The 16,712-nt window shown below is 37.6% G+C and overlaps 1 protein-coding gene across 6 annotated transcripts in view; it reads left to right on the top strand.

Moving 5' to 3' along the window:
* The window catches only part of Stxbp5l (syntaxin binding protein 5L), a 179,963-nt gene that overhangs the window by 45,681 nt on the left and 117,570 nt on the right, over window positions 1-16,712 (top strand). For all 6 annotated transcript variants that reach the window (XM_042668305.1, XM_042668311.1, XM_042668310.1 and 3 more), the window contains exons 4-5: window positions 3,769-3,850; window positions 4,527-4,627. In XM_042668305.1, the coding sequence (XP_042524239.1) occupies window positions 3,769-3,850; window positions 4,527-4,627 (183 nt within the window). The remainder of the gene's footprint in view (window positions 1-3,768; window positions 3,851-4,526; window positions 4,628-16,712) is intronic.

Raw genomic sequence — 16,712 nt, forward strand, 5'->3', positions numbered from 1 at the left:
GTCCTGAAAAATGTGTCCATATACAGTTGAAAAATATGTGTATTCTATGGTTGTTGGTTGAGTAATCTGTTTTGTTTTGTTTTTGGGGGGTCTGTTCATGGAGCCTGAACTCTTGGCTTGGGCGCTGTCAGCTCTTCAGCTCAAGGCTAGTGCTCTACCACTTGAGCCACAGTGCCACTTCCAGCTTTTTTTCTTTTTGCTTATGTGGTGCTGAGGAATCGAACCCAGGGCCTCAGGCATGCAAGGCAAGTGCTCTACCACTGAGCCACCTTCCCAGCCCAGGTTGAATAATCTGTATATGTTCATTGGATCTAATTTGTTGAGTTAAGTCTCTTCTTTTGTTACTTATGTTCCATATACTTATGTTCTTCTATCCAATATTGAGAACAAGGTATGAAAATCTGAAGTGATTTTTTTTTGCTTTTTTGTTCAAGGATGCTGCCCTACCACTTGAGACACACCTTCACTTTGTCAGGTTTATTGCTTCATATGTTCATATATTCTTGCTGTACTAAATTTCTATTAATGTTAAAATATCCTTCTTTGTCTGTTATACCTCACTCTAACTTTTATTTTACAGTACTGAGTTTGAACTCAGGGTATTGTGCTTGCTAGACTAATCTAGGCAGTCTACCACTTGAGCCATGCCCTCAGCTCTTTTAGCTGTAGTCTTTTAAAGAAGGGTTTTATTTTTGTGTAAGGTTAGTCTTTTTTCTATTGTGAAAATACCATACAGAGGGGTTACAATTATATTAGCAAGGCAATGAGTACATTTCTTATCAAGCATTGTTGCCTCCTCCTTTGTTTCCCCTTCCCATCCTATCCCATTCAACCCCACCCTACCCTCGTTCTTTCTCCCCCCACCCATGCCAAAGTTGTAAAGTTCGTTTTTCGACATAAAGTCTTGTACATCACATTGTTGCAATGGGTCCACCTGCATTCCTATTTAAACAATTTATTTTTTACCTTCCCCTCCATAAATTATACCAACATCAGATATAGTGAAAACAGAGGTTATACTGTGGAGGAGGAACATACAAAGCAACAAAGAAATACCTTATAAATATGTTAGAAACAATAGCAAGAAAGAAAAAAACATTTGAGTTCTTATCTTGGGGTTCATTTCACCTAACATCAACTTATCTGACCATTTCTGCTTGTCTTAGACATATACTAGTTATAACTGCAGTCCTTTTACCTCTGTCCCCTGCCTAACTAGTATTACAGACATGAACCACCACACCCAGCTTACTTACTAAAATGAGGTCTGCCTAACTTTTTGTCCAGACTGACCTTGGATCATAATTTTCCTGACATTCACCTTCTAAGTAGCTGAAATTACTGGGGTGTGCCACCATGCCCAGCTCTCACAACTTTTTAATTTAAGCGCATTTTGTCTGATATTAGTGCCATGATATGAATATGATTTGTCTCCTTTAAAAATATGTTAAGTTTAATCTTCCTGGTGAAGTACTGAAGGAATCATCAAAGCATGTACAGATTTATAAATCTATGCCAAATTATGTTCTATAAGTTTGTACCATTTTACATTCCTGGCAGCTGTGTGTGAGAGGTTCTAGAATGATTCTGTACCATTCTCGTACATTTCATTGTTTGTTTAAGCTGTTTTGATAATTTCATATTAGCAATTGTGATAATTCCCATTTTCTTCTTGACTAATGATGCTGAACATCTTTGTTTGCTATCTGTATGATCTCTCATTGAAATAGAAGTTTTTGTCTTGTGCCTATTTTATATTTGGGTTGTTTGAGTTTTTTGATGTTGTATCTGCTTTGTTAGATATGTTTACATTTTTATCCTATTCTTTAATTTGCTGGTAGTATCTTTCGCTGAGTCTAGTTTATCAGTTCTTTTATAGATAATGTTTTTGATATTACTTGTTAGCATTCTTCACCAATCCCTGGAATGTTAATGATTTTCTCTTGTTACAAAAAATTTATAGTTTTACATTTTATATTTAAGTATGAATTCTGTTTAAAGTTAGTTTTTGAAGTTTTCGTGTATTTAATTTTGTTATCTGGGTAATACTAGCTTTATGAAATGAGTTAGATGTATTTCTCTGAAGAGATTCTGGCCATTGTACATGGGCACTCTGAGGTACACATGCAAGGCATGGTGTAAGGAACTTTAGCAGTGTTTCATCCTCACTTTTTTTTATTCTTTTATAATATTGCAGGGAGATCATACTGGAGTTTGGGGGCGTATCCTTCGGGGTGGCAATCTTTTCTCTCTTTTTTTTTTGTCAGTTGTGGGGCTTGAATTCAGGTCTGGACACTGTCCCTGAGCTTTTTGGTTCAAGGCTAGCTCTCTAGCACTTCAAGCTGGAGCCCCACTTCCAGTCTTTGAGTGGTTGAAATAAGAGTTTCATGGTGACTTTTCAGCCAAGGCTGGTTCCAAACTACGATCCTCAAATCTAAGCCTTCTGAGTAGCTAGGATTACAGGCATGAACCACAAGTGCCCAGCTTAGGGTGGATCTTGTGTATGGATTCATGGCTGGCCAGTTACCCTGGTCTTGTTGCCCTTGCAGTCAGAGACTCTATACTTGTTGCTGGTTCCGTTTCTTCAAAACATCTTGCCTGTCAGTAAATTGCCAAAAATTCAAGGCTATTCCTTTTACAGCTCTCTAGAGCTCTTTTTTATATTGCCTTTTCTTTTCTATTCTTTTTGTTTTTTTTGGGGGGGGGGGTCCGGTCGCGGGGCCTGAACTCTGGGCCTGGGCGCTGTCCCTCAGCTCTTCAGCTCAAGGCTAGTGCTCTACCACTTGAGCCACAGAGGAACTTCTGGCTTTTTTTCTTTTTGCTTATGTGGTGCTGAGGAATCAAACCTAGGGCCTCAGGCATCCAAGGCAAGCGCTCTACCACTGAGCCACCTTCCCAGCCCATATTCTTTCTTGTTTTGAGAACTCTTCTTTCACTTCCTAGGTCTGTCCAGATCTGCTAGCTTCCTCTTGGGTTCTTTATCTCCCTGGATTTCAACTTGATAAACTCTTTCTAGGTAGTAAGCTGAGTGAGTCAAAAGACTCACTTGCATCGTTTTGGTCTTTTAGGAATTCCCAACAATCTTCAACTCTATATGCAATATCTGAAAACTATTGTTTGATAAATTTTGCCTATATTTTTAATTTAGGTAGGGAATATGCAAATTGTGTTTCATAATGTTTTCTCATTCTCTCCATCTTTATTTCTTCCTTTTCTAGCTCTGGATTTATATGTTAACTTTATTATATTTGCATAATAAATATAATGAATCTGTAACATATTACTAATTATTTCTTGATATTTCTTTGTCTTTTAGTCTTATTTATAGTTTTTCATATAAAGATTTTATATTTTATATAGTTAATCAATTTCTTTATGACCTATGAGTTTTAAGTTATACTTAGAAGGGATTTTTTTATATACTAAGATTATGAAGAAATTTACTTAAAAACATTGCAAGTTGTTTTCTCTCATTTGTTACATTAAAATCTTTAATTATTTTGAACTTATTGTAGAAAAAGAAGTGTTTAATCAGCTAAGCCTTAAAGTAAATGAAATCTCTGGATTCCCAATTCTTGTTTTATTTTATTTTATTTATTTTTCAGTCTGGTGTGCAAAATAATTTACATAAACTGTTTTTCCAACTCTTGTGTTTAAGAAATAAAAATAATAAGAATGCAAAACATTAATTGCTAAATAAGTTACCTTCTTTGCTCTTTAATATTGTGTTGACTAAAATGTTAGACTCCTTGACTTTTATTATCTTAGACTTGGGAGACCTGGTGTTGATTGTTATTGTCAACATGAAAGTGGTGCAGCTGTTTTGCAGCTCCAATTCTTGATCAATGAGGTAAGGACTTTTTGACTATTTAACACACACACACACGTAAATACACAGTATTAAAAGTTGAGTATTCTTTTCAGAACTATTTGGAGTGATTTTTTTGGAATATTTGCATAGATAGGTATGATTCTTTCATAATTTGCTTTTAAATGAAATAGTTTTCTCACCTGTTATTTACAAATATTTTATCTGTTTGTACATTTATCTTTATTTCCATATTCATTTGTTGGTTTTATAACGCATTTGAATTTATTATCCATATCTGTTATGGCAATTAACTATCTATCCTATATCTTTTTATAGAACTATGGTTATGAGAAGCTTTCTTGAAACCAAGTATATATTTATCAAGCTCAAAACAGGTATAGATTTTCCATGTAGTTGAAGGCTGCTTAGGGCCAGCTTATCTCCAAGTAATAGAACATTACAAAACCCAACTCATGTTTATAGTGGATCCTGGATTCCTATAGAGCTCTTTATGTTAAGCTCTTTATGTTAACTTGTGTGGCAATGCTTTAAATGTTTGTACTATGCCAAATTCAAGCACTTTGAAGATTGAACTCAGTGACTTGAAAAAACTCTTTGTTTTCTTAGCATAATGATCATCTTTTATTCAGTTTCTGCACATGTCCACATATCTCAAGATCTATACAACACATACTTTGTCTTCTTTTTGTTACAGGGTGCTTTGGTCAGTGCCAGTTCAGATGATACACTTCATTTGTGGAACCTTAGACAAAAAAGGCCAGCTATTCTTCATTCCCTTAAATTTAACCGAGAACGGTAAGAACATATGAGTTAAACAATAGTTAATCTACAATAAAATTATCTCTTGAGCGAGTTTCACATTACTTGGAAGATTTTTTCTATTATAATCTCAATAAGTAGAAAAACTCATTTTTTTGTTGGTAGTGGGGCTTAAACTCAGGGCCTGGGTACTGTCCCTGAACTTTTTTTACGCAAGGCTAATAATCCATCACTTTGAGCCACAGCACTGTTTCTAGTTTTCTGGTGGTTAATTGGAAATAAGAATCTCATGGACTTTCCTGCCCTGATTGGGTTTGAACCGTGATTGTCAGATCTCAGCCTTCTGAGTAGTTAGTATTATAGGCATGAGCCACCAGTGCTCAAAATTTAAAGTTGCTTTTTATAATAGATTGATATAAATTCATTGGTATAAATTGATTCATTGGTATAAATTCATTTATCTACTAATGGAGAACATCTGAACTTTTTGTTCTTCTAAATAAAACTGGCGTTTGAACAATATTATTTTCTTTCCCTTGGACTATGGAACCAAAATTTAGAAGTGAAGTAATATACACTTTTTTTTTTATGCTGGTACTGGGGCTTGAACTCAGAGCCTAACATTATTGCTTGATTTTTTTTCCCAACACCAATACTCTAGTACTTGAGCCCAACACTGATACTCTAGTACATTTCAGTCTTTTAGGTGGTAAATTGGAGATAAGAGTTTCGTGGACTTTTCTATCTCTACTGGCTTTGAGCCAAGATCCTCAGATTTCAGCCTCCTAAGTAGTTAGGATGATAGCAATGAGTAACTAGCTCCAGTGAATATATACCTTTTTGACTATGACAGTTACCTCCTGTACTAGTTTTTGCTTGAGCACGCTTTTTTGCTGTTTGTTTGATTTTGCAATGCTAGAATTTGAACTCGGGGATTTACCCTTAGTAGCAAGGTATAAAGCCACTAAGTCATATTCATAGTTGTTACTTTTTTAACAGTTAAAAATATACTGAACAACTAGTTTTTTAAATGTCAAGTACAAATATTGTCAACTATTGAGCAACAATCAACAATCCAAGTGAACAGTGTAAAAAATGATACTTGGTCATGTTACCAGATGAGGGTTAGGAGGATTCCTTTAGCATCCTAGTTTTAATGAAACCCCAAGTTCTATATGTGAAAAGCATTTCCAAGTATCTCATAAGGTGGAAGTTTTAGCTATTTAATCATGCGTAATTTTTCAATTAAATGTTACTATAAAAGGTGATGTACAGAGGTGTCACTGCTTCATAAATCAGGTAGAGCACATTTCTTTTTTTTTTTTTTTTTTTTTTTGGGTCAGGTCATGGGGCCTGAACCCTGGGCCTGGGCGCTATCCCTCCGCTCTTCAGCTCAAGGCTAGCGCTCTTCCACTTGAGCCATTGTGCCACTTCCGGCTTTTTTCTTTTTGCTTATGTGGTGCTGAGGGCCAGGGCCCTCGAACCCAGGGCCTCAGGCATGCAAGGCAAGCGCTCTACCACTGAGCCAACTTCCCAGCCCCAAGCACATTTCTTTTTAGACATTGTCATCCCTTCACTCTCTCAGGTTCCCCTCCCATCCCTGCCTGTAAGTTGTGTAGTTGATTTTCAACATAATATCTACTCAGTACCACTGCTGCATTTGTTTACCCTTTGTTTTTCCTTGTCTGTGCCCCACTATCCAAAAGACAGTAAACAAGACAGAAAAGAAAAAAGCCCATTATTTCCATTTTGTGGAGTTCGTTTCAAAAAATATTATTTTATATGATCAGAAACACAGAGGTGTTGCACGTTTGTGTTTTTTCCCTAAGAATATCCTCCTTTAGACTCACTATGGGTGAATGCCTAGCATCATGTATTTTAGATCTAGCTTGCACATATGAGAGAAAACATGTGCCATTTCCTTCTCTGAGCTTGGCTTACATCATTCAACATTATTTATTCTAAGCCCGTCCATTTCCCTTCAAATGACATATTATTCTTCCTAATGGTTGTGTAACTTTCTATATAGTATATAGGTACCACATTATTTTTATCCACTCGCCTATTGTAGGGCATCACCTATTGTATTGTTTCCGTAATTTGACTATTTTGAATAGTGCAGCAGTGAACATGGGTACACAAGTATCTTAAGGTATCTTGGCTTGTGATGTTCTGAGTAGATGCCTAGGATGGAATAGCTGGGTCATATGGAAGATCTAAACATAGATTTGAGAAAGCTCCAGACCCTGTCCAGAGTGCCTGTATTAGTTTGAATTCCCACTAACACTGCAATAGGGTTCCTCCCCCCCCCCCCACATTCCTGCCAACATTGTTGTTCCAATTCATGGTGTTGGCCAGTCTAACTGGGGTTAGACGAAGTCTTGAAGTTGTTGGATTTGCATTTCCTTTATGGCCAGGGATGTCGAGAATTTTCCTCATATATTTCCTTTCCATTCTTACCTCTTCTTCTAAGAAGTCTCTCTTTAGCTCCTTTTCCTCTGTAGTGATTTGTTTATTAGCTTTGCCAGGATTTAATTTCTTTTGCTCCTTATATATTTTGGATATTAGGCCTTTGTTGGATATATTGCTGGTAAAGATGTTCTTCTAGTCTGTTGGATGTCTTTCTAGTTTAGTAACTATGTTCTTTGCTATGCAGAAACTTTTTATTTTAATGTAATCCCATTTGTTAAGTCTCTTATGCTGTGCCCCTGGGACTCTTTTCAAAAAGTTTCTGCCTATAATAATCATGTATAATTTTTATATGATTTTGGGCTTATACTATGTAATTCAGTTTTTTTGTTTTTTTTTTCTTTTGTAATTCAGTTTTTGAAGCTTATGTTATAAATTGCAGCTTGTTTCTCACTTTTTAGTCTTTGGTCTTAAAATCTTTGAAGATAGAAGCCAGACTTTGATTGTTTAGTTTAGATCTTCTGTTTGCTTCTGGCAAATAATCCTTGGATATTCATCAAACACATTTTAATCCCAAATAGGGAAGAGAAACTTGATTTCTGTGATGGGTGATCTGAATGATGAATAAGGTCATTCACATGTGAGATATATTGATAGCCCATACTAATCTAAATTAGTATAATGTTGGAGAAAACATAGAGTTTTATTTATATGGTTTTTGGATAAAATTTATTGTTGACTCTGATATGCATGCCTTTGAATTACCTGTACTTACCTTATTTTTTCTTATTTATGTTTATTTCTTACCTTATTTAGGGTTAAAATCATCAGAATATTCCTAAGAAATATTAGTTAGATTGAAGGGAAGGAATGGTTTTAAAGTACCTACTAATTTATAAGATCTCTAGTAAAGTATTGCCTAACAGTTGGCTTTTGAGGATACAATTCATAACCAGATTTAAAATATTTCATTGTTCTTTTTCTTTTTCTTTTTTTCAGTGTGAGAAATTGAGTCCAGGGCCTTGAGATTGCTAGGCAAGTAGTTTGCCACTTGGACCACACCTCTAACTTTTGATCTTGCTAGCTTTGTTCTTGCTGACCTAGAACTTGTGATCCTTCTGCCTATACTTCTTGAATAGCTGGGATTATAGGTTGCAACATTATGCCTGGTTTTATGATTTCTTTCATAATTAATATCTTCACTTGGTTTGACATTCAAAAGATACAAAGTTATATATAGTGAAAGAATATTTCTTTTCTGTTCCCTATACTCTTAATCTTTATTAATACAAACAAATCATATAAGTTATTTCTATTCTTTTCAGAGATACATTTTGGCTCTTTGTCCTTGAATTTTATTTATTTATTTTTTATTGGTCATGGGGCTTGAACTTAGGGACTGGGTGTTTTCTCTGAGCTTTATCACTCAAGCCTAGTGCTCTACCACTTTGAGCCACAGCTCCACCTCTGATTTTCTGGGGGTTAATTGGAGATAAGAGTCTCATGAACTTTCTTGCCACAATTGGCTTTGAACCATAATCTTCAGTTCTCAGCCCTCTGAGTAGCAAGGATTACAGGTGTAATCTCTGAATTTATTGTCTGTCTCTTTTTACTTGAGATTTTTCTACATACCAGATTTGTTTATAGAGATTCACACATTTTTGTTAGGCTATCTTCAATACTTGATATTTTTAATGTGATGGTAAATATTATTTTAGGGATATTTTCTAGATGTAGTTTTTTAGAATATGGAAATATAATTAATTTTATTCTTATTTTTCAAGATGTTGTCTTGCTGTTCTTGTACTTACTGTGTAGTTCTAGGCTAACCTGTAGGTCTTAATTTTCCTTCCTTTGACTTCACCATGCCTGGCCTATAATTATGTGCTGATTTTGCATCCATGACATTACTTAAATTCGACTAAGTATGTTACAGCTTTTCTATGTACACATTCATGTTATCTTCAAATAACACTAATTTTCTTTCTTTATATTTATTATCTTTACTACTTTATTGAACTTTACCCTTATTGAACTGACCTAGAATTAATATCTATTGTTTTGTATAGTAACCATATTACTATAAGCCTAGTAGCTTCAAAGAGCACATTTATCATTTTATAGTCTGATGGATCAGGAAACTAAGCAAGGCTTTGCTGAAGTTTTTTTGTTTTTGTTTTTGTTTTGGGTCCAGTCATGGGGCCTGAACTCTGGGCCTGGGCACTGTCCCTCAGCTCTTCAGCTTAAGGCTAACACTCTACCACTTGAGCCACAGCACCACTTCCAGCTTTTGTCTTTTTTGCTTATGTGGTGCTGAGGAATCAAACCCAGGGCCTCATGCATGCAAGGCAAGCGCTCTACCACTGAGCCACCTTCCCAGCCCCATTTGCTGAAGTTTTTGTTTCAGTCTCTTATGAACTACAGTTTGACCTATCTGGCTACAGTGCTGTGGTTTTATCTGAAGCATGATGGTTTCCCTTAGTTTTCTCAAAAGTTGTTCAAAGGAAAGTCTGAGCTTATTGTTTACCATTGGCCAGCAGCCATGCTCAATGTTTGACTTAGGACAGATAACAACAGAGAAGTTTGCTTCTTCAAAACCAATAAGGCAGAGACTTCACAAAAGATGAAGGTCATAATCATCCTTGAACTTAGTTGTAGACATGACATCCCATGACTCTTGCCATAGTCTGTTGCTTAAAAGCATGTTACAGGTGTAGATGCCTGACCAAGTGGCCTAAGTTATCTGAACAGGCAGATGCTGAGGCAGCAGGAGCAGAGATTGAGGTGGAGAAGACATCGCTGGCCTGTGGGCTGTCTCCTTAGGCTGTCACCTTCCTGCAGCACTGAGGTCCCTTTGGCTTCTGCTCCTTGAGCCTTTGCACCCAGCCACCTTTGTCTCCCTCAGAAAGCCCAGAGGCCCCTCCTTGGGCCTGCAGTCACCCCATTGGGGTTCTGGCTGCATAGGGCCCTGGGTCCATCACTCTTTTCTCTGGCCTCTAAATCCTATTTCCTGCTTTTGAATTTCCTTAAGGAGGGCCCAGTGGGACCCCAATGAGGAAGACTGAGGTCTGTGCTTTTTTCAGAGGTCCTTACTGTCCAGATAGGGTAGGAAAGTCACAAGCCCAGCCTGCTGGGACCATAACCTGAACCATAGGAGCAGGACTTACGAAGCCAAGAGCCAGCTCACCTGAGCCTCCACCCAGACAGCATGTGCTAAGCTTTGTGACAGATTCCAGGGAATCATCTTACATATTACTTCGGACTCCTGGTCCTCAGTAATGGCCACATCTTCTGTTTGTGTGAGAGAAAGAATCTAAGAGTCACGGCATGGGAAGAAGTCTCCCTCAAGTTATTGAAAAGTTTGATGACAGAACTTTTTTCAGGATTGTAGGGCACCAGTGAAAGAAAATGTTAGACAGGAGCTTCTTAATTTTGCCCAGCAAGCAGGAACCTGGATATTCTGCTTGTATTTTCTCTCCAGCATTAGGAATGACTATGCAATGGTGTACACTTTAATGGTTTTTGAGATGACTTGCTAGGTAAACTGTTGCAAAGTCCTAGCTCAGCCAAAGTTTAGAATCAGCTTGTTCTCTATCCTTGATGCAAAGTATGAGTATGTCTGTTTCCTCTCCTTGAGGAAGGTGTCTGGCCCATCTGTTCAGTTGGATTCCTCTGTCTGCTCACATCACCTTGTCCCACCTCATCATCATTTTCCATTTTCCACACTTTGGCTGTGACATTTGGGCCAGAAAGATGACATCAGTGAATAGCAGCAGCTAGAACCATGTCTTGGGTAGGAGTGCATTCAACTTGGAGTACTGGTCATGCCCTGCTTCAGTGAACTTACACTCAAGAATTTCATGCCTCTGGAATTTGAAAAGTATTTGCTGTGTATATTCCAGCAGACCTACCTCCTGCAGAATAACAACGAATGCATGGTGAAGAGCAGGCTAGAGGAGCTTGATGAAAACCTACTCATGAAGGTTACTTCTCTTGTTTGGATATCTGGACTCTCTTTTTGGACTACCTGACAAGTAAAATTACAAGTTGTTTTGGGGACAAAGAAGCAGTTTTCAACAGACTGAAAAGTGAGAGCCATAGCACACACCACAGCTCAATTCTAGGATTTGGAAGCTGCTAATTTTGAACTGTTTTTGAAGTTAGAGGTCAACTTTAGAGTAAGACTAGAAGAACAAGACCCTGGGCCCCTATGGGAGAGGGGCAGGGCAAAGGAACCCAAAGGTCAGAGAACAGAAGACCAAGCCATCACCAGCCAGTCATCTGCAGAGGCAACTTCTATTGACATTCAGGAAGTCAACTGGTGCAGGGCCTTGAGTACTTAAGTACTGTGGAGGAAAGAATCCCACGACCATCATCAACTGGATCTCCCATCTCTGTCACAAAGGAGGATTATCAGCCCAACTCCAGTTTGCCAAGGCCAAATCTGTTGTTGATGAAGTTAAATTATACAAGCCTGCCTTGTGTATCAAGAGTATCAGTGGCCAATTAATTGAAGGCAGAGCCTAACTGCCAGGAAATGGTCAGCAGTTGGAGAGACTAAACCAGGCAATGGCAAGGTACTACCTAAGGTTAGAAAGATTGTACAATTTGACTTGAGTCCCCAAAAAGCTACTGAACCTCCTGCTGCTAGGTATAAGTCAAAAGCAGAGGACACTAAACTGTTCCAGGCTACTCTTTACCATAAGTGGTGGTAAAGAGTTGCCCATTGGGGGCAACTATGCTGAATTCAAAGTTAAGTTTAATTCTACAGGAAAACAGTGCAGTGCTTCCTCAATGATGACTACTGTGCATACTCAAATACTGGATAGACAAGGTTTTAAACTTTTAAATATCCTATCGACCAAAACAAAAACAAACAAAAAAACCCCATCCAAACTGTGAGCTCTCAAAGTGCTGAGGGCAAAGTTGTTTGAAACACTGTCACAAAGGCTAGTTTATCAGCAGATGATATTGTTAGGAAGGTCCTCCCCAAAGAGCACTAAGAAGTTAAAGTTTGACCTGATCAAAAGAGCAGAGGATCTAGCCACTAACACCTGGCTGCTAGGGGTGTAGCCAAGAAGCTTAAATGGTGCAAGGTTGCCTCTCCTATCAATATTGTACACACAAGCCTCAAACCTCCAAAAAGAAAAGGGAGGAACCATTAGACTCCAGATTGCCAAAGGATCCCTAATTAGCTGAGGCCACGGCTGTTGAAAATCAGGCTGTTGCAACTAATTCAGCAGAGGACACTGAGCTAGATGAGGCCACTGAGAGTACCAAGATGAGGGATCAAACTGTTAGCTTCCCAAAAGTAGCTGGCCAAACCACTGGGGTCCTACTTGCTAGGGCTAATTCCTCCTAAGAGATTAAGTTTGCCAGGCTCTCAAAAGCCATAAAAATTGTATATCTCACTGTAAATCCCCAAGGCCAAACCACTGGACTTTTGGCTGCCAGGGATAATTTGAAAACTAAAGAATCTATGATGACTCAACAACAAAAATAGTGCACCACACCATTGGATGAGTTATACTTCTGCCTACCAGGGTGAATCTAGTGAATTTAAATGGCAAAGGGCTACTAATGGCAGGCTTGATGTGTGATCTTAGAAATACAGGCACAAATCTGTTATACTCATCCCCAAGTGTAGAAACTGTAAGAGCTTACTAAACCTGGACACAGTGTGGGTAAATATCCAAGGCCCCACTCTAGTCCACATTGCTTAGTCGTCAAATGCAGGTGAACAAACAATCTATGTGAATACGTGGATTCTGAGAACATACTTCCTGAATGCTCCAGAAGTCACACACAATCACCAAAAATGCTGAAAACAACAGAAACTGCCCAAATTAAAGGATAAGGAATGCAGTGGAGGCACCAAGGAAGATAGCTATTCAAGAAAAATTAAAATCTGTCAAGAACAGCTGCAACAAAATAGGAAAGTAGATACATGAAAAAACCATTAAGGGACATAATACATCCTTTCTAGGACATTCAGTCATAGATGATGAGTTACATAGAAAGATAACTGATGTAATTTTTTCCAAGTCTTTCCATTTCCTAACAAATGGGGCGATGTCATTCTTTCTGATGGAGGTATAGAATTCATATATATATATATATATATATATATATATATATATATATATATATATATACACACACACACACATATATGTATATATATCACATTTTCGTGATCCATTTATCTACTGAGGGGCATCGGGTTGGTTTCAAATCTTAGCTATGGTAAATAATGCTGCAATAAGCATAGTTGTGCTGGTAGCGTTAGTATGTTCTTGTTTGTGATCATTTAGGTAAATGCTCAAAAGTGGGATTGCTGGGTCATAGGGGAGCTCTATATGGAGTCTTTTGAGGAACCTCCATACTGCTTTCCAAAGTGGTTGAACAAATTTACACCCCCACAATGTAATAGGGTTCCCTTCTGTCCACATCCTCGACAGCATCTGTTGTTATTAGAGTTCTTGATTATAGCCATTCTAACTGGGGTGAGGTGGTATCTCAATGTTGTTTTGATTTGCATTTCTTTTATGGCTAGAGAGGTTGAGCATTTCTTTATGTGTCTATTGGCCATTCTTATTTCCTCTTCAGAGAAGTTTCTCTTTAAGTCTTTAGCCCACATATTAAGTGAAGTAAGCCAGGCCCAAGAAACATAGGTCCCATGGTTTCCCTTATTTGCAATAACTAGTATATGTCTGGGACAAGTAGAAAAGATCAAAAGCTATGTACATATGGCCAGATAAGATGAAGTTAATTGAAATGAACCCCAAGATAGGGACACAAGTGATTTTTTTTTCTTGCTATTGTTTCTAATGCATTTATAAGGTACCATGTGATTTTTTTTTTGTTGCTTTGTATATTCCTCCCCCATGGTATAACCCCTGTTTTCACTGTATTTGATGTTGGTATAATTTGGGGAGGGGAAGAGAAAAACAAAATTTTTAAATAGGGATACAGGTTGACCCATTGTAACAATGAGATGTACAAGACACTATGTTGAAAAACAAACTTTACAATTTAGGTGGAGGGAAGGCAGGAGGGAGTGTAGTTGTGGAGGTGGGAAGGAAGGGATGGTAGGGGAAAAACAAAGAAGGAGGCAACAATGCTTGATAAAAAATGTACTCATTACTTTGCTCATTGTAATTGTAATCCCTCTCTGTACAGTATTATTTAAAAAGAGAAAGATAACTGATGAACCACCAAAAGAAGTTTTTAAAAATGTAGAAAGGAGTCTCTATCAAGCAATATGAAGCCAACTACAGACCTTAAAGAACAGCTATTAAAAGTTGTAAAAGGTTCTAGCTGGAGGTGACAAGCTAGTGACCAAAAACTGATGGAGGTACCAGATACAGACTTACGGAAGTCACAGAATGAGAAAACTGACAATGATAGAGCTGCTAAGGAGTAAAATGTACAAACCAGTTTAACAGATAATATCTACAGAAAGAGTGAATGAACTAGGCACAGTCCACCTTAGAGAGACCAGATGAGATGATATAATATATATACATATATATAAATCATTACTGAATGTTGAATTTTATCATAGTCATTATGCATTTATTGAGGTAAGCATATACATTTTCCCTTTAAAAATCATTAACCCACTGAATTACAACTTTTTTAAATGATCAATGAATTCTTATAAAACATACTTTTGTGATGCAAGAACATCACAAAAGGAAGTGGCGCTGTGGCTCAAGTGGTACTGTTTGTTGAAGTCTGTATTTCCTCCATGTATTTGCTCCTGCAATTTTGTATTATATGGGTCTCTTCAATAGTACCCTATTATTTTTTCCTTTGCTGTTTCTATTCCAGTGCCAGTAACACATTTTTGATTACTGTAACAACGAAGTATATTTTTAAATTGAGTTTAGTAATTCTTCCCACTTTTTTTTTCTCTTAAAACTAGGTTGCAGCCCGGGGACTGTGGCTCACGCCTGTAATCCTAGCTATTAGGAAGGCTGAGATCTGAGGATCGCAGTTCAAAGCCAGCCTTGGCAGGACCGTGAGACTCTTATCTCCAATAAACCACTCACAAAACCAGAAGTGGCACAGCTCAAGTGGTAGAGCGCTCACCTTAAGCTGAAGAGCTGAGGGATAGCACCCAGGCCCAGCGTTCAAGCCCTGCCCCCACCCAAAACTAGGTTGCTTTAGTTCTTTTGCTTTTCCATATAAATTATAGTTGTATAATTTTTATATTGCTATAAACTACTAAAGCTGAACTCAGGTCCTGGAAGCTGTCCCTTAGCTTTTTCTGCTCAAGGATGACATTCAGACATTTGAGTTACAGTTCTACTTCTGTTTTTTTTAATCAGATATAAGTGTTTTATAGTCTGTATTTTCACAATAAAAAATAATAAAAAAAGAAATTAGTGACCAATTTGCTCTAAAAAAAAAACAAAAACAAAGTGTTTCATAGATTTTTTTTTCTGCCTAGGCAGGCTTTGAACCTTGATCAAGTAGCAAGTATGACAGGCATGAGCCACTAGTTTTGTATGTTGATTCTGTGCCAGTATTGGAGATTGAACTACAAGCTTTATGCTCTTGCTTGGCTTTTTCACTCAAGCCTGGAATTCTACCACTTGAGATGTACCTCCACTTTCAAGAATGTTCATTTTGTAGCCTGCAACTTCGCTAAATTCACTAAAACGTTTTAGTCAGGACCAGCTCTTTGTACTATGTAGTTAGAGGTTTGTATTCAGAATGGTTAGTGCTTGATTCTATGCTTTGCCCTCACTAGCTACTTTAGGTGACAGTAGAGCATTGTGGAATAGTGATATAGTATGCATATCTTCTGTCAGTTTTTTCTTCTCCATTCTCATTCTGCACTCAAAAAAAAACTTGTTGCAGAGGTGATATACAGAGGGATTACAGTTATATGAATCAGGTAATGAGTACAATTCTTTTTGAACCATGTCTCCCCTTCCCTCTGTCACTCTGTCTCTCTGTCTCTCTGTGACTCTGTTTCTATCTATCTCTGTCTCTCTCTGTTTCTGTCTCTGTCTTTCTCTCTCTCCCTCTCTCTGCCTCTGTCTCTGTCTCTGGGTCTCTAGGTCTCTGGGTCTCTGTCTCTGTCTTGGTTTCTGTCTCTCTCTCTCATTTTTCCCTCCTGTCCCCACCCACAGTTCATTTTCCACATAGTATCTAGGAAGTTCCACTGTTGTATTTGTACACCCTTTTCTGTGGCCCCCTTTAATCCTCCTAAAGACAAACTAACAAACAAGACAAAAGGAAAAGAAAACAAAAACAGCAACAGCAACTAAAAATATCTTGTTTCCTTTTCTTGGAGTTCATTTCATAAAATATTTTTTTATATGATCATATGCACAGAACTATTGAGCCTTTGTGATCAGCTCCTATGCATATCCTTCTTTGGGCTCAGTGTGTGAACGTCTAGAGCCCCATGTGATTTACATGTCCCCAGCATATGTGTGTGTATGTATACACACTGAAAGTTTGTATTTTAAGTAGGATCTACAACTTTCTTCAACTATAGAAGTCAGTGGCATTCTAAGAGCTAGAAATGGCCAAGGAACTCCATCTTACCCTATCTTATTCATGTTACTTTTCTCTATTAACTAACAGTATTATCACCATTTTGCCTATAATAGCACATGAAGAGTAAATGATGCAGTAACTCATAGTTCCTTTTCTACTCAGAACTTCCCTCTTCATTAAGAAGCCAAATGTA

This window comes from Dipodomys spectabilis, unplaced genomic scaffold (assembly GCF_019054845.1).
Source record: "Dipodomys spectabilis isolate Male_0828 unplaced genomic scaffold, ASM1905484v1 ptg000017l, whole genome shotgun sequence".
Lineage (NCBI taxonomy): Eukaryota > Metazoa > Chordata > Mammalia > Rodentia > Heteromyidae > Dipodomys > Dipodomys spectabilis.